Source organism: Balaenoptera acutorostrata, chromosome 2 (assembly GCF_949987535.1).
Source record: "Balaenoptera acutorostrata chromosome 2, mBalAcu1.1, whole genome shotgun sequence".
Taxonomy (NCBI): Eukaryota; Metazoa; Chordata; class Mammalia; order Artiodactyla; family Balaenopteridae; genus Balaenoptera; species Balaenoptera acutorostrata.
Window position 1 is genome coordinate 125,874,632 of NC_080065.1, and position 20,629 is coordinate 125,895,260.

The following is a 20,629-nucleotide window of genomic DNA, read 5'->3' on the forward strand; positions in this document are numbered from 1 at the left end:
GGCATCTATGCTGGGTACTGAGGTACAGAAAGATGAAAAGAGAGTCCCTTTCTTTGACGTGTTCACAACCCATTGAAGGAGTCAGATGTGCTCCTACCTGTCATGAAGGAAACATGAGGCACAATAGAAACCCCTGAGTCTTCCAAAGGGAACCAGAAAGAGCTAACTTCCCAGAGGCAGTGAGAGCAGAAATCTAAAGGAGGTGGAGGACCTGGGGAGTGTATCCCAGGCAGAAAGAATAGATTATGTGAAAACTTGGAAGCATTAAAAATCATGTCATGTGATGTGCAGTGTTGTTGCAGTGTCGGTTGCATGGGGAGAATCGCTAGAGGGATAGGTTATGTCAGGCTGAGAGGTTTAAATGTTATCCTTGAAATAACACGGTAAAAAGGCAGGGTAGATGTTATGCCCATTTTTCAGGTAAGAAACTGGGGTTTAGTCCCCTGTAGCGTAAGTGGCAGGGCTTGTATTAAACCCAGTTCTGATTCCCTCTTCTGTCCACTGTACTGCAAGGTTGGCACTTATTGGCCATATTAGTGTGAATGACGAGTTCTAGAGATAGTGCCATATTGAAGGGCTCACAGCTGAAGTGGGCAGAGCAGAACTCATGCCTTGCTTTCTGGCAACTATGTATTGCCATCTCTCTTCTCCCTGCCCTGGGCTCCAGATCCAGCAGTTCCTGCGGTTAGCCCAGCGGGGGACAGAGGAAAAGGAGAGAGAGGGGGCTCTGGTCAGCCTTCGGCGAGGCTTGCAGTGCCCTGAGACGCAACAGACCTTCATCAGGTCAGTGTGGGTGGTGTGAGTGTGTGGCTGGGGCTCTGAGGGGTGGACAGGAGTGTGGGGGGGATGGGCCACTGGCTGAGCAGGGCTCTCTTGCTCACTCATGTAGGCTGGAGGGCAGCATTCGGACCCTAGTCGGGCTCCTGACCAGCAACCAGGCCCTGCTGCAGCTTGAGGCGGCTCGGTGCCTTCATGAGCTCTCTCACTCTGAGCAGTCTGCAGTAGTTGAGGCCTGCCTGCCAGCCACTTCCTACCTTCTCACCTACCTCTCCGGTCACAGCTCAGACTTTATAGTAAGCCCTGCCCTTTCCTACCTTGTTCTTGGTTTGGATTTAAAAATTGTGCTTTTGGGTCCAGTTTGAGCTGGCAGGTAGGCAAAAGAGGAAAACCTGTTTCTCCTGATGCCCCCAGCCATACACACACCCATCATCTGCCATTCCCCTGTGCCCACATCCTCAAGGACAGGTATGCTCCAGCTTCCCCACTCCCACCCCTACCGCACCCCGGCCTGAGACAGGCCAAGCCCAGTGCTTTTGTTGTCCCGCTCTCAGGAGCTCTGTCTGTATACACTGGGTAACCTGATTGTGGAGAGTGAGGCTGTGAGAAGGCAGCTCCTGCCACAGGGCATTGTTCCAGCCTTGGCTGCCTGCATCCAGGTAAGTGTCCACCTCTTTGCTTCCTCTCTGGGCACCCCTCCCCTCACGTCTCTCCACATGCCCCACCTGCTTTGGGTAGGCAGCTCCAGCCTCTGCCCTGTGCTAAGGGGTTGAAAGTCTCAGGAAATCTTATGGCCTAGGTTCCAGAGTCAGATCCCTACTCTGTCTGCTTCTAGTCTCCCCACCTGACTGTGCTGGAAGCTCTTGGATATGCCTTGTCCCAGCTTCTGCAGGCTAAGGAAGCTCCAGAGAAGATCATCCCGTAAGTAAAACTGAGTCTCCAGATGTGTAGGCAGGTGTGACCTACTTGGTAGTGTAGCCCCTGATGCCTGATTGAGTCTTGTTTCCAAAGCTGTTGCACATTTCAACTCCATGTGCCTGACTGGGAAGAGCTTTGGGTTTGGACGCTTTCCCACCTGCTCTCAGGGTTTGGGAAGAGTGACTGGCATCTTGCCTTCTGTGGTTCCTACTCACAGCTCTGCTTCTACTGACAGCTCTGTCCTGGGCTCCACTCTCCCCCAACATATGCTGCAACTGTTGCAACCTGGCCCAAAGCTGAACCTTGGAGTAGCTGTGGAGTTTGCCTGGTGCCTTCACTACATCATCTGCAGGTAATAGGCCAATTGGGAAAGTGCCACAAACCTCCCCTGGGGCTTCCTTCCATGACACTCAGATTTTTGAACTTTGGTTTCTGGAATTGTTGTGGTGAGTTTTCTTTGTTCTATGGTCCTCTCTTCTTGGAGCTCAGGAAACCTACAGACCTAGGCCATTTGCCACCTTAAAGGTAGGATTGACCGAGTAGTGACTACTTGCTTCCTATTGCCCAGCCAGGTCAACAATGCCCTGCTCATCACCCAGGGCGCTCTGTCCACCCTGGGGCTGCTGCTGTTGGACTTGGCTGGGGCTGTCCAGAGAACTGAGGATGCAGGACTGGAGCTGGTAGGTGACGAGGACAGGTCAACATCTGGGTGACCTTTCTTTTTACTCAGCTCCTGCTCCAGTGTGTAGGTTGCCCCTTCCTCCTTAAACCTGAACCCTAACTCGTCTTTGCAGCTGGCATGCCCTGTGCTTCGGTGTCTAAGCAACTTGCTAACAGAGGCAGCAGCAGAGGCTGTGGGCGGGCAACTGCAGCTCCGAGATGAGCGTGTCGTGGCAGCCTTATTTATCCTTCTGCAGTTCCTCCTCCAGAAACAGCCCAGCCTGCTTCCTGAGGGCCTCTGGCTCCTTAACAACCTCACTGGTAAGCACCATAATCTGCCTAGGCCTAGACCTTTAGATACTGGGAATAATTCCTCATGGCCTGGGCTGAGGTGGGTAGGATTGGGAGTGGGTTGGTTTCATGCCCCAGTTGGAGGAACTTCACCCTGACATTTTCCCTTCCAGCAAACAGTCCTAGTTTCTGCACCTCCCTGCTCTCCCTGGATCTGATTGAGCCCCTCTTGCACTTGTTGTCTGTATCTAATGTGGTGAGCGTGTTGGTAGGTGTTGGGGTCACTTGAGCCCAAGGTCTGGTGGCCAAAGCGTAAACAGTGGGAGCAGCCCTGAGCCCTCATAAGTACCCTTAGCTGAGAGCTGGCAGGTGGTGTGGTATGGATGGCTTCAGGGCCAGACCATCAGTCATAATCCAGACAGTCTAGGTGTGAGTCCCTAAACTGTAATTTACTAGTAACTAACCTTGGGCAAATCAACTAACCACCTTAAGCTTCAGTTTCCTCATTTATAATTGGGAATAGTAATCCTACCTGAGGGTGGCTGAGGGGATTACAGAATATGCATATAAAAGTGCTTGGCACAGTGCCTGGGCATGTGGTCAGCATTCCATAGAAGCTATGGTTAAAATCTTTGGTTTTCATCGTTTGTGGGGACTGTGTACATGTATCTGTCTGCAGGTGCTCACGGTTCTGTGCAACGTTGCTGAGAAAGGTCCTGCTTACTGTCAGCGTCTATGGCCAGGGCCCCTGCTTTCCTCCTTGCTGGACACGTTGGCCTTCTCTGACACTGAAGTAGTAGGCCAGAGTTTGGAGCTGCTGCAACTGCTGTTCCTCTATCAGCCAGGGGTGGGTTTCTGGCCTTAGTCCCCAATCCTTCTGTTCTGAAGCCTCTGGTCTCACCATGGCCCCTTTCCTTCCAGTCTTAACTATAGTCATTTCTCTGGGCCTGGCTAGCCTATGTGGGCTCCAGTTCCGAACTTCCATACTCTTGTTGGGAATGCATTCTTCCAAGAAGAGGTGGGCTAACCCATAAGACTGTGGTAATTGCGTGTTAGGACTGAGGGACCCAGTGTTGAATCCTTTTCTTCCCTGCTCTCAGGCTGCCCAGGCCTTCTTGCAGCAGTCAGGGCTGCAGGCCCTACAAAGGCATGAGGAGGTGGCACAGCTCCAGGATCGTGTGCATGCTCTCCAGCAGACAGCTCTTCATGGGTGACTTGACTTCTCAAAGTCATGTACTCCACTCCCCATCTCCCCCACTCCCCATCTTCCTGGCCCACAGAGCCCCTTTGGGAGGTTTAGAACCATAATGACGTCATGTCCTCTGCTCCCACATCTAAGCCTAAGCCAAGATCTCTGGATCCCAGCTCCTCCAGTTTTACCCAGCAGTGTCCAGGCGGGAGGACCAGAGGGAACTTAGTGTGGCCTACTTAATCTGTGTCCATAGAATCTCATTTTTTCTTGTCCTTTCTCTTTTTATTTTGCTTCAGCAGCTGGTGGCTTTTGATGGGACGGAATAAAATAAGTTTTATTTTTATATTCAACTGCTTTGCCTCATTTGATTGCACAATAAGGGGTAGTCGGTGGAATGAGAAACAGAACATCCTGAGACAGCATTTTCAGCACAAGCTTTATAAAGAACAGAAGAACACGTTTCTCCACATTGTACTCAGTCCAGCAGAGCTCAGGCTCTGGGGCTCTTGCTCTTAATCCTCAGTGGAGGCTTCAGGCTTTGCCACTTAGCACATTCTCCAGGGCTCTGGTTACCTGATCAGCACTGAAGTTGTTCAGAGAGACATTCTTCTCTTGGCCAAATGCTGAAGAGAGAGGGACGTGATTAAGTATCCACTCTGCACTGTACGGGCTACCAAAGTATAATAAAAGGTCTCTGTCTTCAACTTACAGTCTTGGTAGGATAGGAAGGGCAGTAGAATTTCGGCTGGTTCTGGGCAGTCATAATGGGAAGGAAAGTGTTTCAGGGACGTTTTAAGGGGCATGGTAGGCATTTATTATTAACCATTGTGAGCAGTGTATTACATGAGCCTGCGTTTTAATGGTGCCCATTCAATGGCTCCCATTGTTCCTCTAAACTAAAGTTATTTGTGTCCATCTCCTTCTCTAGTCTACTGGCTTTTGGAAAGAAAACCTTTGTTCCTCCTCCAAACAATGTTTAGTGCATGGCATACTGCATTTGTCCGCTGTTATAACGGATCTGCCTTGGGTGTGACTCCCTGCCGTCCCCCAGACATCCCTAGGGCGAGGTTTAGTTAAAAGCCGTGATTAAAAATACCATTATTCAGTAAGTATAAATATTTATTGTGTGTCCCTATGTGTCAGGCCACATGACAGTAATTTTCAAATTGTAAAATGACACATAGGTAATATATTAATAAGTATGTGGTAAAATTAAATAGGGTAAAGGGACAATGTTACATACCTGGCCAGGGAATGCCTTTTTGAGGAGGCTGAATTATAACAAAGAGCCAGCCATGGAAGTCTGGCAGAAGTGCAGTCTGGGAAGGCGGAACAGATGTAGAAGCTCAACCCTGTTATACATCCTAGCTGAATAACCAAAGAATCCACCTCTCATATTAATTAAGGTTAAATGAGATTTAGGCAGGAAAGCACTCAGCACAGGACCTAGCAGTAAGTGCTCAACACAGTCATTATTTTAGGTTTTTACTATTGAGATTCTCACACTCTACCTGGACTGGCACTGACCACACAATTTGGAAGGACCTACATTGATGGACTGGACCAGCATCCCTTCTCCCCTATCTGAAGCCTGTTCTGAATTACAAAAACGACAGCTCCTGATCTCTATGCAGGACAGGGCCCGCCTCCACATAGATGTTACTGGGACACAAAGCATCCTGTAACCTTGCGAATGTATATTTCCTTATCTGCAACGAGGTCAACAGCAAGTCCGAACTCAGTCCCTGTACAGGTTTCTGTGTGACCTTGGGGGGCCCTTTCTCTTCTCGAACCCTTGTTACTCCACCGGGGTCTCAGGCCCCCGGCGTCCTGTGCTCACCGTAGCGGGCCCATAGCTTGGGCTGCACATCGGAGCACTCGCGGATTAGGATGGGCAGGTCGGGGTTCGCCTTCTTCAGCTCCACATAGCGTTTCTCGATGAAGTCCCTGCAGGGCCGGAGAGAGCACCGTGCGTGCGCTGTGGGCGCAGGCCTCCTCAAACACCCGGGAGGTCGAGGTCGTGACCCCGGCGCCCCGAAGCCCGCCCGCCTCACCGGGCCGCGCCTCACCTGACTCCCTGGCTTCCGGGCGAGCGCTGGCATAAGTGGATACGAATCTCACGGAGGCCCAATGTGGCACGGATCCCCCGACTCGCTGCGGCAGCCGCCATCTGAGCTAGTACCAAATCATCCGCCCTAGACCTTCCGGCCAAGTGATCCTATCAGACCAGGCGCGGACGCTCCAGCCCCGGGATAGGTTGGCTGACGTAAGGGGCGGGGCCAAGTTTAGCCAATGCCATAAAAGCATTGCAGGTCAACTCTTACTCGGATTTTTCCGCCCTCCGTTGCGGCGGAAAAGCTGGGGCACGAAAGGCACTGTGGGTGGACTTCTGAGGTGCATTGTGGGGAGTCGTCTGTCGTTGCCGTGTTGTTGTGGATCCTCGGTCGTTGCTGGGGTTGAAACACCGCGGACGAAATGCCGGAGCGAGATAGTAAGCCTCGGGTCATCTGCCCTTTCTTCCCCGCGAGACTCGGGACACTTGGCGCGTTATTTTGGCCTCAGAATTTAAGGTGGAGGGGGGCCGGGAGTGTGACGCTTGGAGCCTGGCGAAGCAGTTGGGCCCCGAGCGAGGCCGGGCAGCTCCAGGCTGTCCCTCAATCTTGTCCTTGCCGCAGCCCACGACAGATAAGATTTATCTGTGAACCACCCCCAGCCCCCGTCACTTAATTTTCGGTTCCGTAAATTTATCTTTCGCGTAGTATCTTAGGTGTCATCTTCAAGAAGTCTTTGCTGATCCTCCAGCGCTGGTTTAGGGGCCCCCTCCTCTGAGCTCCCATAGCTCCTTGTATTTTCCTGCTTCAGCACTTGTTACCCTGTATTGTCAATGTCGACGTTCTTGCCTTTCTTCCTCACTAGATTGTGAGCAACTCGACAGGAGAAGACATCTGTATTGTTCACTACTAGATCCCCAACTTTTGCACAAGACCTGACTCTAAAGAGATTGATTAAATTAACATCAATTCCTTTTCTTAGGCGAGCCGTTCTCCAACCCTTTGGCCCCAGATGGTCACGATGTGGACGATCCTCACTCCTTCCACCAGTGAGTGTTTTGATGTAGAACCATGGGAATGAGCTGGGTAATGAGTAAAGTGGTGGTGGTGGTGGTGAAAGAATTCTGAATGTCTTGTAAGCAAGGATGACCAAAAAATCATACCGCTTGCCTCTTTATCTTTGTGAACTTTAACTGGATCAGGCCAACTGCATAAGAATATTAGAGGGGAAATTATGGCAGGGAGAGTGCTAGTTTTTAAAATTGATGTTTAATTACACATTATATAGGAATTAATTCTTATAGAAAATTAAAACATCAGAATAAGGGTAATGTTGTCTTTGATAACATCCCCAGTTCCATCCCCTTTCTTAGAGGTAACCACCGTTACCTTCTTTACACTTATCTTTTTGTCCTACTCTTTTTAAATGCATTTGTATACACACATTCATATCTGAGTAAAATACATCATTGCTTTGTGAATTAAAATATTAAAATTAATTGGTGTTGTCTTTATAACAACTTTGCCACCTGTGTTGGGTTTTTTTAGTAATTTATTTATTTTTGGCTGCATTGGGTCTTTGTTGCTGCGCATGGGCTTTCTCTAGTTGTGGCGAGCGGTGGCTACTCTTCGTTGCAGTGCGCGGGCTTCTCATTGCGGTGGCTTCTCTTGTTGAGGAGCACGGGCTCTAGGTGCGCAGGCTTCAGTACTTGTGGCACACGGGCTCAGTAGTTGTCGTGCATGGGCCTAGTTGCTCCATGGCATGTGGGATCTTCCCGGACGAGGGATCGAACCCATGTCCCCTGCACTGACAGGCGGATTCTTAACCACTGAGCCACCAGGGAAGTCCCTGTCACTCATTCTTTTTTTCTAATTTTTAAAAAATTAATTTATTTTGGCTGCATTGGGTCTTGGTTGCTGTGTGTGGGCTTTCTCTAGTTGCAGCGAGCAGGGGCTACTCTTGGTTGTGGTGCGTGGGCTTCTCATTGTGGTGGCTTCTCTTGTTGCACAGCATGGGTTCTAAGTGCGCAGGCTTTATTAGTTGTGGCATGCGGGCTCAGTAGTTGTGGCCAATGGGCTCTAGAGCACAGGCTCAGTAGTTGTGGCACACGGGCTTAGTTGCTGTGCAGTATGTGGGATCTTCCCAGCGCAGGGCTCGAACCCATGTCCCCTGCATTGGCAGGCGGATTCTTAACCACTGTGCCACCAGGGAAGTCCCAGCGTCTCACTCATTCTTGATTTATCAAACTTCTTTTTTTTTTTTTAAACTGAACTCTTTTTTTTTTTTAATTATTACTTACTTATTTATTTATTTTTGGCTGTGTTGGGTCTTCGTTTCTGCGCAAGGGCTTTCTCCAGTTGCGGCAAGCGGGGGCCACTCTTCATCGCGGTGCACGGGCCTCTCACTATCGTGGCCTCTCTTGTTGCGGAGCACAGGCTCCAAACACGCAGGCTCAGTAGTTGTGGCTCACGGGCCTAGTTGCTCCGCGGCATGTGGGATCTTCCCAGACCAGGGCTCGGACCCGTGTCCCCTGCATCGGCAGGCAGATTCTCAACCACTGCGCCACCAGGGAAGCCCCCAAACTTTTTTTTTTTAGTAGCCGCGAGCAGTGGCTACTCTTTGTTGCATTGCGCAGTATTCTCATTGCGGTGGCTTCTCTTGTTGCAGAGGACGGGCTCTAGGTGCGCGGGCTTCAGTAGTTGTGGCTCACGGGCTCTAGAGCGCAGGCTCAGTAGTTGTGGAACACGGGCTTAGTTGCTTCACGACATGTGGGATCTTCCCAGACCAGGGTTCGAACTCATGTTCCCTGCATTGGCAGGTGGATTCTTAACCACTGTGCCACTAGGGAAGTCCAATTTATCAAACTTTTTAATCGTTAACACTCTGATGCATTAAAAGTGGCATGTTCTTGTTTTAATTTGTATTTCACTGATTTCTAATAAAGTGAACCATATTTTTTACATACTCCTTTTCCAATTCTTACTGGGTACTAATTTTTAAAATTTTCGCCCTCTAGATCAAAACTCACTAATGAAGACTTCAGGAAACTTCTCATGACCCCAAGGGCTGCACCTACTTCTGCACCACCCTCTAAGTCACGTCACCATGAGTAAGTTCTGGGGTGATCCAATCTGTTTCCCATCTCCTTCCTATGGAAAATTTATTGAACTAGATATCTTAGGAACTGGGAAGCTAGTTCTCTTTTGAGGTCCATGGTTCTGATTCTCTGCCTTTTGAGATTGAAGCTCCAGGAAAGACTGGGATGCTGTATGGGTCTCGTTTTTTTAAAAATATTTATTTATTTATTTGGCTGTGCCGGGTCTTATTTGTGGCACGCGGGATCTTTTAGTTGCTGCATGCAGGATTTTTAGTTGTGGCATGTGAACTCTTAGTTGCAGCATGTGGGATCTCATTCCTTGACCAGGGATTGAACCTGGGCCCCCTGCATTGGGAGCATGGAGTCTTAGCCACTGGACCACCAGGGAAGTCCCATGGGGATCTCATTTTTTCTCAGAGTATGTTCCATGGACCATTTGTACTAGAGTTGCTGCTGGTGCTTAAATAAGTAGATTTCTGGGTCCATTCCAGCCCCACTGACTCAGATTCTAGGGCAGATATTTGGGGATATATAATTTTAATAGTCCTTCAGGTGGTTGTGATGCTTTCTAAAGCTTGAGAACCACTCACCTACAAATACTGACATGGATCTCTGCCTGATTGAAACTGGTCATCTATTGCTTTGGTCAGTATTCTAAGCCTTTCTTCAGTCCTCATAGCTACTTCTTGGGGTTTCTGGGGCTGTGGCAATATTTCACAATCAGTGAATTTCTTTCTTTCCTAGGATGCCAAGGGAGTACAATGAGGATGAAGATCCAGCTGCACGAAGGAGAAAAAAGAAAAGGTAAAGGAAGGATGGAGGAGTGTTGGGTTTTATGGTGGATAGTGTCCAGGGAAAAGGAGTAGGGGCTAGTTATGAGGCAAGAGACTGAGGTTTTCCTTTCTCGTCTTGAGATTCTCTGCTTTCATAGTGGAGAGGAATGATATTTAGAATGGCCGTTTAGGGCTTTGGAGTCAGCTTGTGGTGTTTTAATCTTATCTTTACCAGTTTCTAGCTGGATGCCATGGGCATTTTGCTTAACCTCTCTAATCCTCAATATTCTCATGGGTAGAATCAAGATAGTGATAATAACTTTTATCAGGTTGTCATGAGGATCAACTGTGATAGTCCATGTAAACACTTAGTACCAGTGCCTGGCATATAGTAACCACCCAGTTAATTTTGGCTGCCGTCATTATCATTGTCATTGCTATTATTTATATGATACTAAGCTTCCAAGACCTGGTACTTTGCTTTTTTCTCTCTTCTTGAGGAGGACTGGCAAGGAATGACATATTTTCAGGTGAAATTTGGAACGTGATAAAAATTCAGAGACTTCCTGGTTGCCGTATGGAAAAGTCTCATACTTGTAGAGACTCGGTGATATAGAGTTAGGTGACATCAAAGGATTCTGAAGTGACAGATGGAGTATACTATGGTGGCATTAGAACAGTGTATCTGTGAGCTGGAAGATGCTGTAGTTCTGCTTTTGAGGAATATCAAGAGGTGGCCAGCAGTTCTATGAGGACATATACGAGCTTTCAGCATAGAGAGTTGGGTGAAGGTGTAGGGAAACAGGCAGGAACAGTTCTGCTGAGCCTTACACATTTGCCTTTCCCTGGTCACAGTTATTATGCCAAACTTCGCCAACAAGAAATTGAGAGAGAAAGAGAACTAGCAGAGAAGTACCGGGACCGTGCCAAGGAACGGCGGGATGGAGTGAACAAAGATTATGAGGAAACTGAGCTGATCAGCACCACAGCTAACTACAGGGCTGTGGGCCCCACTGCTGAGGCGTGAGTACCGAGTGGGCCAGGGCATGGTTCCCTCAGCATTGCAAAGTCATACAATGGCAGTATGAATTCTTCCTCACATTTTCCTTGCTCTGGAAAGCCATTTCCCCATGCCAAGCCATTTCAAGAAGCACTTGCCACCCACAAAGGATGGTTCTTATGTGGCCTCTTTCATTCTACAGAGACAAATCAGCTGCAGAGAAGAGAAGACAGTTGATCCAGGAGTCCAAATTTTTGGGTGGTGACATGGAACACACCCATTTGGTGAAAGGCTTGGATTTTGCTCTGCTTCAGAAGGTGAGCCTTGGTTGGTAGATGGAGAGTAATACTAGCATGCTGAATGCTCTTATAAGTGCCTTTTGGGGTGAGGAGGGAGACTGCTGTTAGTTCAGACCATGTAGAAGAACTAACGGTGCCCCCTCTGTAGGACTAATTGCTATTCATCCTTCAAGTCTCAGCCTCAGTTTTATCTTCTTGGGGAAACAAACCTTCCCTGATCACCTGGGTGTTGTTAAGTCTCCCCACTCCTCACCTTCCACTACCTGCACCCTTGCATAGCTCTTCTGTTTTACTTACAACAATTATCACACTTTGTTGTTTAATTGTTTAATTTGTCTGTCTCTCTTTTTATAAGCTCCATTAGGGCAAGGACTATATTGTCTTGTTCAGTATTGAGTTCTTAGTTCCTGGCACAGTGTGGTATAATGGTGTTCAGTAAGGATATGTAAAGTGAATAAATGTCTAAACCTTAATTGCTTTCCTGTTAGGTACGAGCTGAAATTGCCAGCAAAGAGAAAGAGGAGGAAGAACTGATGGAAAAGCCCCAGAAGGAAACCAAGTGAGTATACATCAGGGAGAGCTTGAGAGTTTAGAAAGATGGGGCCAAAAGTAGGAACACATTTAGCAAAAATGTTCTTTTTGTCTTTTCAGGAAAGATGAGGATCCTGAAAATAAAATTGAATTTAAAACACGTTTGGGTGAGTATGGAATTTCTACGCTAGTGGCTCTGCATTCCAGGGGAATTGTAAGGAATTTAGTGCTCTGGACGGAATATGCTTCCCCTTTCCCTCAACGTACTTTTATCTCTTTTTTGTCCCCAAACCAGCTAGTTCCCACAAAATACTGTAATAGAACTCAGATGTAGACTTAGTTATTTCATATATATTATTAATGTTCCCTCAGTTAGGTTGGAAGCTCTTTCAGATTTGCGCTTATCCATTAAGGGAGGTAGCATGGTTGATGATTAAAAACTCAGAATTCAGAAACCTGCATTTGAATCCTGTAATGAAATCACACTAAGCATGTAATTTTAGGTGCAACCAACTTAACTTCTCAGCTCCTGTTTGTCCACTTGCAAAAATGGGGTTAACGTTCACCTCATGGGATTACTGGGACGAAGAGAAATAATACATGCAACGTGCCTATCACACTGAGCATATAGTAGAGCTATTTTTTCCCATCTTCATCAGTATTACCTTCAACTTCATCCTTCTTCCTCACAGGGCCTAATACAATGCTAGGCACATAGTGCCCTTGAGAAGGCAATGTAGGAAGGGTGGATAAGAGCTCAGGCTTTGGAGTTAAACGGCCGGAGTCCCGTTCTTTGTTCTGTCGCTTAGTAGCTATAGGACTTGCAATAGTCATATGACTTAAGTGGTACTAAATCACTTACTTCTCAGCCTTAGTGTTCTTATCAGCTAAAAGGAGATAATAATGACCACCTCACAGGGCTGTTGTGAAGACTGAATGAAGCAAAGCATGCATAACACTTGGCATGGTGGCTGGCACAGAGTAACCACTTAGTAAACGGAGGCTGTTATTGTAGAAGTTTCTCACTGGCTACTTGCTGCTCTTTCTCTTTTTGTAGGCCGAAATGTTTACCGCATGCTCTTCAAGAGCAAAGCATATGAGCGGAATGAGCTGTTTCTTCCAGGCCGCATGGCCTATGTGGTAGACCTGGATGACGAGTATGCTGACACTGACATCCCCACTACTCTTATCCGCAGCAAAGCTGATTGCCCCACCATGGAGGTGAGTGACCCAGGTCCCGAGAGCCTGCTGTGTGAGCCTCAAACCTGGGAATCAGCTTCACTTCTGCCCTGAGCCTCATCTACCACATTTAACCAAGTCCTGTCCACCTTTTAACCTCCTAAATCTCAGTTGAATCCATTCACTTTTCTCTATCTCCACTAATAACACAATAACATTCCAGTCTAAGCCATCGTCTCTTGGGACTTCCTTAGTGATCCAGTGGTTAAGACTCTACTTCCAATGCAGGGAGCATGGGTTCGATTCCTGGTTTGGGAACTAAGATCCCACATCCTGTGCGGCATGGCCAAAAAAAAAAAAAAAAAAAAAAAACCCATCATCTCTTGCTGGAACTATTAAAAGGGGCTCCTAGTTGGTTTCCCCACTTCCACTCTGGTTCCCTTCCAATATTCTATTTATTTTTAGTATCGTTGAGATGTAATTCACATACCAAACAGTTCACCCCTTTAAAGTGTACAATTCAGTGGCTTTTAGTATTTTCATAGAATTGTACAACCGGCATCAGAATCAATTTTAAAACATTTTCATCACCCCAAAAAGAAACCCTGTACTCTTTAGCCATTACCACTCCCCACATCTTTCTGTCCCCTTTTCCATTATCATTTTTACACATGGCCAGAGTGATCATTTAACAACATGACTTTTTCTCATCATGGTTTAGAAGCTTTTTTTTTTTTCTGCCTTCACTACTGTCTTTTTTTTTTTTTTAAGACAATTTTTTAGAGCAGTTTAAAGTTCACAGCAGGGCTTCCCTGGTGGTGCAGTAGTTAAGAATCCACCTGTCAATGCAGGAGACACGGGTTCGAGCCCTGGTCCGGGAAAATCCCACATGCCGCGGAGCAGCTAAGCCCGTGTGCCACAACTACTGAGCCTGCGCTCTCGACCCCACGAGCCACAACTACTGAAGCCCACGTGCCTAGAGCCCGTGCTCCGCAACAAGAGAAGCCACCAAAAAGAGAAGCTCACGCACCGCGACGAAGAGTAGCCCCCACTTGCCACAACTAGAGAAAGCCTGTGCACAGCAACAAAGACCCAGTGCAGCCAGAAATAAATAAATTAATAAATAAAATTTAAAAAAGAGTTCACAGCAAAATTGAGAGGAAGGTACGGAGATTTCCCGTATGCGCCCTGCCCCCGGTTTAGAAGCTTTTGATGGTTTCTTTATTTTTAAAAAATATTTATTTATTTTAATTTTGGCTGCATCGGGTCTTAGTTTTGCACGATCTTTGTTGCAGTGCACGGGCTCTGTAGTTGTGGCTCACGTGCTCAGTAGTTGCGGCGCAAGGGCTTAGTTGTTCCGCAGCATGTGGGATCTTACTTCCCTGACCAGGGATAGAACCCGTGTTCCCTGCATTAGAAGGTGGATTCTTAACCACTGGACCGCCAGGGAAGTCCCTTGATGGTTTCTTAGTGTTAGGATAAAGACCAAAATCTTTTTTTTTTTTTAATTAATTAATTAATTTTTGGCTGCATTGGGTCTTCGTTGCTGAGCGCAGGCTTTCTCTAGTTGCGGTGAGCGGGGGCTACTCTTCGTTGTGGTGCCCTGGCTTCTCATTGCAGTGGCTTCTCTTGTTGCAGAGCACAGGCTCTAGGCGCGTGGGCTTCAGTAGTTGTGGCTCGCGGGCTCCAGAGCGCAGGCTCAGTAGTTGCGGTGCACGGGCTTAGCTGCTCCGCGGCATGTGGGATCTTCCCTGACCAGGGCTCAAACCCGTGTCCCCTGCGTTGGCAGGCAGATTCTTAACCACTGCGCCACCAGGGAAGCCCAAGGCCAAAATCTGTATCATGGCTTGTGAGGCTCTGTAACTCCTGGCCTCTCCAGCCGCTTTCTACCATGCTTCCCAGTTTGTTCTCCAGTCATCCTGGCTTTCTTGAACGTACTAGATTCACTTATGACCTAGGCCTTTGTATGCTGTTTCATCTGTCTGGAATATCCTTTTACAACACCTCCTTTCCCTGTCTTCACCTACTTAATTCTCACTTATCCTTTAATTTGTTAATTTGTTAAGTAAATGAATGAGTAAATGAAGAGAGTCCTGCTCAGTGGGATAACATTCTTGCTCCTTGGGGGTTTTCAGGCCCAGACCACACTGACCACAAATGACATTGTCATCAGCAAGCTCACCCAGATCCTTTCCTACCTGAGGCAGGGTACCCGCAACAAGAAGCTCAAAAAGAAAGATAAAGGTAATCTGGAGAGTTAGGGAGAGAAACCTTACCCCTGGAGGGGCATCTGAGATGGAACCAAGGTCTCCTGGAGCTTCCAGAACATTGGGAGGCTCCTGGGGACCAGAGAAAAATGGGAGCAGTGGAGCATTAGCAAGGGATGGTTACATCCAGGTTCTGTCTGCGTGACCCACCCAGGAAGCAGTGGTCAGTTTTGAGGCTTGAGGAGGGGGAGTATGGGGTAGCTTTTGTTGTCCCATCTTTTAAACAGAAGATGTTTAAAAGGGCATTGAGAACTGAAGAGCATGGTGAGGCTGAATGGGAAATAACTCAGGAGTGTCTTCCTCACTCCTCTCTTTATGTTACAGGGAAAATGGAAGAGAAGAAACCTCCTGAGGCTGACATGAAGTATGTATCCTAGCCCCTGCCCCCTGATCTAAGGGAGGAAGGGCCTCTGGGTTTCCTGTCTTTGGCATTTCGGGGAGGCCTTGGTGTGAGAATCTGGAGAAATGGCTGGGGGAAATGGAAGTTTGTGTGACTTTGTCATCTAGGGATCTCTGTTTTCCTAGTATATTTGAAGACATTGGGGATTATGTGCCCTCCACAACCAAGACACCTCGAGACAAGGAGCGGGAGAGATACCGGGAACGGGAGCGTGATCGGGAGAGAGACAGAGACCGTGACAGAGAGCGAGAACGCGATCGAGAGCGGGAGCGGGACCGAGAGAGAGAAGAAGAGAAGAAGAGGCACAGCTACTTTGAGAAGCCAAAAGTGGACGATGAGGTGAGATGTAGTCCCGGGCACTAGGTGGAGGAGCTGCCCATCTCTGTGGCTGCCCAGCCAGGTACAGAACCCCTCTGTTATATAGGTGGCTCATGGCTCCACAGCAGCAACTGGGTCAATTAATCCAGGGTAGGAACCATCCTGGAAATGGGGGCAGGGGGTAGGGTAGGGAATTGATTCAAACTTGAGGGAGAGATGAGTGGGCATCCCTCCTGGTGACACTCACTTCAGTTTCTGTTTTCTTTCCAGCCCATGGATGTTGACAAAGGTGAGTTTTACCCATGGCATCTTGCATTGGCTCTGGCAGTGCTCCTTTCCTCTGGGCTGAGAGTCTGACCCAGAACTCAGAGTTGCCAAGGGTGGGACTGGGGAACTTCCTAGTTCTGGGTTCTCGGAAGATCCATGTCTTGCTTTATGGAATAGATAGAAGATGAGTCTGGAGTTCTGTCTGTCTTCCTGGGCAAGGGCAGGGCATATTTGCTCTGTTTGATATAATTCTCCCAGCTGTGGGGTTCTGAGGACGTGGGGCAGGTTGAGTGGACAGTATTCTGGGCACACTAGTGCATCTCAAGTAGAGTAGCTCATTTTGAATTGGAATTTTATTAAAACTTTGTTAGCTAAAGGGTTCTGTTGCTTAAAAAATGTTGTTGTGAAAGGCACAGGTGGGAAGTGTGTTGTGGGGAAGAGGTTGTACGTTCCTTATTTCAAAGTCTGAACAGAGTTCTCTTTCACCCAGGACCCGGATCTGCCAAGGAGCTGATCAAGTCGATCAATGAAAAGTTTGCTGGATCTGCTGGCTGGGAAGGCACTGAATCATATCCTTTATTTCAGCGTGTTCATTCCAACTCCACCTGCCTCCCTGCTTCCCCACAACCTCCCCGCCCCCATCTTGCTCTTTCCCTTTTGTGCTGAATTTTGATAAGGCTGAAGTCATGACTTTCCCCTTTCTCAGAGGACTCATTCACGTTCATAGCCCTCTCCTTAGAGTTTTCATGTTGGGGCTTCTAGCCCTTGGCCCTTCCTGCTTGAAGTTTTTCTGCTATTGTAGAATTATTTTCTTTAACATAGCATATGCTAAAGAAGCCAGAGGACAAGAAGCAGCTGGGTGATTTCTTTGGCATGTCCAACAGCTATGCTGAGTGCTACCCAGCCACGTATGTGAGACTCTGTTAAAGAAGGGAGGCTGGGGTGATTGCAGAACAAGGTCGGGGGGGAGGGGGAGTGAGATGGAAATTTGATTTGTTGGGACCCAGGGGTACGTCTTACTTGATAAAGTATTCTTTTAGGCTCTGAGTGGGAGGCCTAGGAGGGATGGTTGTTCCTAGGCATATAGCCTCTTAGTGGGTAGGTTTCTGCATGAACCATAGGAGTCTGGGTCTGCACCATCTCTTTAACTGTTGCTTCTCTTTAGGATGGATGACATGGCTGTGGACAGTGACGAGGAGGTGGATTATAGCAAGATGGACCAGGTGTGGAGCTGGAAGGATGGATGGGGACAGTTAATCTTTAGCGCATATCCCCTTCCCTCCTCCCAAATGATCTGTTTCATTTCCTGGGCCTCATCTTCCTTCAGCTGCAGCAGTAGGAGCAGCAGCATTGTGGGGTCGTGGGCAGCTTAACTGTTTTAAAGCGTCTGTACAAAGTCAAATGAGATAGGGCCATAAATATATTTCTTTTTATTTTCTGTAAAGTGCCAGGCTTTGATTTCCATCCTAGGGAGTAAGCAGGCCTTTAGTGCACATGTAGAAAGGGAAGAAGGAATTACAGTTTTTAGAAAATAACTGGAAAACAAACAAACAAACTGAGTTTTATTATAGCCAGGATTGACATTTTCCTCTAAGCCTTAAAACAAAAACAAACAAAAACACCAACAAACACTAACACCATTAAGGGTGAAGAAATGTCATCTACTTTTCCTTGTTTTCTCTGTACTGCAATGCTTAATAGCATGGTTTAATTCTATCTTGGAGCCTTGCTTAACCCTGGCTCTGCCAGGTATTGGTTTTGTGACCAAGCCAACTTATTTTACTGCTTTTTCCTCAGTTTCCTCACTAGAAAAATGGAGAGATCTATAGTTCTCTCTTAATAGAGTTTTTGAGAGAATTAAATAAGATACATGTTTAGTGTTCAGAATGATGCCTGGCACATAGTAAGTACACAGTTAACATTTATTATTGTTTATTAGGGTAGGATTTATGAATGATAAAACCTGGGATTATGGGAGAGCCTGGCTTTAATCAAGGGCTAAAATTTCCTTTCCACTGACATCTCTTCCTTCCCCGCCCCCCATTCTGTCCTGCAACAGGGTAACAAGAAAGGCCCTTTAGGCCGCTGGGACTTTGATACCCAGGAGGAATACAGCGAGTATATGAACAACAAGGAGGCTTTGCCCAAGTGAGTCTTGGTACTAAATACAGCCAAGAGTGAGGAGAGGGATGGTGGTGGGGGTGGACTAGCCCACAGCAGGTTAGAGGGTGTAGTCTGGCTGAAACATTCTGAAATCGGTTCTCTGCTCACCGGGTCTCCTGGGAACACCTTGCTACTGCTATTCAACCTTGGATGCCTTCTTCCCTCAGCTGCCCTTTTTTTCCCTCAGGGCTGCATTTCAATATGGCATCAAGATGTCTGAAGGACGTAAAACCAGGCGCTTTAAGGAAACCAATGACAAAGCAGAGCTTGATCGCCAATGGAAAAAGATTAGTGCGGTAAGTGGGACTGGTTCTGGGTGGGAGGGCTACAGCTGGGAGGAGATACTGGCCCACAGATTCAGGAACAGGCAGGGGGTCGGAGAGCCATGGAAGTAGGAGAGAGGTCAGCCTTGGGTCTCAGGTGAGCTTAGACTGGCAGCATAACCATCAACTATAACTGTTCTTTTTGCAGATCATTGAGAAGAGGAAGAAGATGGAAGCCGACGGGTGAGCAGCATTATTCTTCCTCTGTGAGACTGGTGAGAATTGCTTAGCATATTGATCTTATGCTCATTTCTCTTTCTATTGCAGGGTTGAAGTGAAAAGACCAAAATACTAATCTCTGGTTCCAGCCCCAAGAATAATCTCCACAGGATGTGCTCTCCACTGCTCGCTTTCTACAATTCCAAAAATGTTGCACGATGTTTTTCTTTTTGTGAATGTATATAAAATTTCATTGTATAATCTTTTGGTTCCATTAAAATTGGTTAACCTGCTGTCTTCTCTATGTTGAGGGCCCAGATGCACCAAGAGGGCTACTAATTCCATATACATGTGATTGTATAAAAATCACATGGAGAAAGTCAGCTCAGTCCTTTCCTGAGCTGTGGCTCTAGATTCCTAAGCAGGATATATACTAGCCAGGGTGCCCAGTGGAGGAGGGAAGAATGACCCTCACTGTCAGGCAAGAGGTGTACAGAGAAACATAAGGATGATTGGTCTTAAATATCAGACTCATCTGGGCCCATCCGGGGACCTAGCCTTAGGGCAGAGGTTCCCTGGGAATTAGGGTCAGCCCAGTGGGCTGCCAGTCTGATCCCAAGGTTGTGCAGGACTGGGCTCTAGGTAAAGGCACCTGATGAGAAACACTCCTGGGAACAAAAACCCTTCACAAATTTATGCCCTTCTGGGATCTTTAGTAATTCCAAGCACAAATCACTGCTTACCTGGTTGAAGGGGAAGTGCCTTGGAGAATCCCTGTCCTAGACCAGAAGAGTTTAGTGCCCTTCAACACACTGAAAGTTTGCCAAGGCCCAGGGTGGGATCCCTGGCCTCCAAATCACTCCATCCGCACCCTTTTCCTCTTGGCTCATTGCCAGCACTTTGGTCTGGTACTCATCAGCAAAGGTCACCAGTTCTTTCTGGCTGGATCCATAGCTGCCACTGCCTGCCCTGAGCTAAGACCTGTGGGCTTACAAGATCCAAGAAGAGCTAGATGGCTACTTTAGCCATTGCCTTTGGTTACTTTCACCTTGACAGGGCAAGAGCTTTTTGAGGAAGCCAGCTTTATGCATGGCGCCTAGGAGGCTGAAATTGGGCACTGTCTGCAATAGCACCTGGAATGGCTAATTTCAGACAGTAAGTGACACCCTGATGTCATGGCTGTAGGCAGCAGTCACAATTACGATAAAGGTCACAGAGACCCACTTGGCTCAGATGAAGGTACCTAGAGGGTCACTAAGATCGAGACCTTCTGGGGGTTGACTGCCAGTTTAAAATAAGTTTCTGCAAGTACCACCAAGCCTTGTGAAAGTAACCAAGATCCAGACAGGAGCACATGCTCCTCCTTATCTGCCCCACCATACACAGTGCTCTCATCTTTGTGGAACCTTTGGTAACCGGAATGTCCAGAACGTCAACTGTTGTGCCCATTTTTCCTTTTCAGCAACTCCTTGCCAGCTCTCAGCACTGTTGGCCCAGTCCCGCTGAGGGTCTGCAGCCAAACGGTAGGAACGGGCGGGGCGCTGTTGCTTTGGCCACGAGGATGTTCAGCATGGAGGGCTGCAGCTTTAGTGTGTGCGCGGACTACCTGCTGTCTACGACACCCGCAGGTCAAATTCTCGCGGCGTGGGCTTTTGTCGCTTATTGACCAAACTGGCTGTCGCTTGTCTTGGTCTTTCACCAAACCATGAACGACTGGCGTCCCGCTCTTCTCTCCCGAAGGCAGGCAGTCATCCTTTACTGATTGCGGGAGACACTACCAAACTGTCAGCACCGCTCAGGAAAAGGGGAAAGGACTTAAACGCAGTGCCCGACTTTACGTGAAGTCACCAAGGAGGGGACTGATGGTTGCGCCGTCTATCTGACACAGGAACCTCCTCCGCTGCAACACTGGGAAGTAGCGGGATTAGGAGGCCGGGCTCCTCGGGTCGGTCCCTCCCACCAG

The 20,629-nt window shown here is 47.8% G+C and overlaps 3 protein-coding genes across 6 annotated transcripts in view; 2 read left to right on the plus strand and 1 right to left on the minus strand.

The window, feature by feature from the left end:
• TMCO6 (transmembrane and coiled-coil domains 6) overlaps positions 1-4,181 on the plus strand; it is a 28,093-nt gene extending 23,912 nt beyond the window's left edge. For 2 of the 4 annotated variants that reach the window (XM_028161814.2, XM_007194098.3), the window contains exons 3-12: positions 668-783; positions 890-1,073; positions 1,332-1,436; positions 1,613-1,698; positions 1,931-2,047; positions 2,264-2,375; positions 2,490-2,676; positions 2,820-2,914; positions 3,326-3,493; positions 3,747-4,181. In XM_028161814.2, the coding sequence (XP_028017615.1) occupies positions 668-783; positions 890-1,073; positions 1,332-1,436; positions 1,613-1,698; positions 1,931-2,047; positions 2,264-2,375; positions 2,490-2,676; positions 2,820-2,914; positions 3,326-3,493; positions 3,747-3,860 (1,284 nt within the window). In that variant the 3' untranslated portion in view covers positions 3,861-4,181. The remainder of the gene's footprint in view (positions 1-667; positions 784-889; positions 1,074-1,331; positions 1,437-1,612; positions 1,699-1,930; positions 2,048-2,263; positions 2,376-2,489; positions 2,677-2,819; positions 2,915-3,325; positions 3,494-3,746) is intronic. The other 2 variants (XM_007194099.3, XM_007194100.3) reach the window with 2 other exon arrangements.
• A 74-nt stretch (positions 4,182-4,255) lies between these two features.
• Positions 4,256-6,066, minus strand: NDUFA2 (NADH:ubiquinone oxidoreductase subunit A2). The gene is made up of 3 exons (XM_007194097.3): positions 5,908-6,066; positions 5,679-5,785; positions 4,256-4,461 (listed from the first exon to the last, which is right to left on the minus strand). The coding sequence occupies exons 1-3, from the start codon at positions 6,006-6,008 to the stop codon at positions 4,370-4,372; spliced, it is 300 nt and encodes a 99-aa protein (XP_007194159.1). The 5' UTR covers positions 6,009-6,066; the 3' UTR covers positions 4,256-4,369.
• A 103-nt stretch (positions 6,067-6,169) lies between these two features.
• IK (IK cytokine) lies at positions 6,170-18,959 on the plus strand. Its single transcript, XM_007194104.3, has 20 exons — positions 6,170-6,329; positions 6,872-6,938; positions 8,907-8,999; positions 9,732-9,791; positions 10,616-10,783; positions 10,963-11,077; positions 11,548-11,618; positions 11,711-11,757; positions 12,648-12,811; positions 14,905-15,013; positions 15,361-15,400; positions 15,562-15,775; positions 16,025-16,043; positions 16,512-16,590; positions 16,849-16,929; positions 17,187-17,244; positions 18,081-18,169; positions 18,372-18,480; positions 18,656-18,690; positions 18,775-18,959. Exons 1-20 carry the CDS (start codon positions 6,314-6,316, stop codon positions 18,800-18,802), a joined length of 1,662 nt encoding a protein of 553 aa, XP_007194166.1. The 5' UTR covers positions 6,170-6,313; the 3' UTR covers positions 18,803-18,959.
• The last annotated feature ends 1,670 nt before the right edge of the window (positions 18,960-20,629 follow it).

Excerpts from the sequence above, each read along its gene's own strand:
- NDUFA2 (XM_007194097.3), bottom strand. The coding sequence starts at position 6,008 with ATGGCGGCTGCCGCAGCGAGTCGGGGGATCCGTGCCACATTGGGCCTC. Across the intron at positions 5,786-5,907 it reads CCCGGAAGCCAGGGAGTCAG|GGACTTCATCGAGAAACGCT; the intron begins GTGAGGCGCGGC and ends CCGGCCCTGCAG. Across the intron at positions 4,462-5,678 it reads CAAGCTATGGGCCCGCTACG|CATTTGGCCAAGAGAAGAAT; the intron begins GTGAGCACAGGA and ends CTCTCTCTTCAG.
- IK (XM_007194104.3), top strand. Across the intron at positions 9,792-10,615 it reads CGAAGGAGAAAAAAGAAAAG|TTATTATGCCAAACTTCGCC; the intron begins GTAAAGGAAGGA and ends CCCTGGTCACAG. Across the intron at positions 18,170-18,371 it reads AACAAGGAGGCTTTGCCCAA|GGCTGCATTTCAATATGGCA; the intron begins GTGAGTCTTGGT and ends TTTTTCCCTCAG.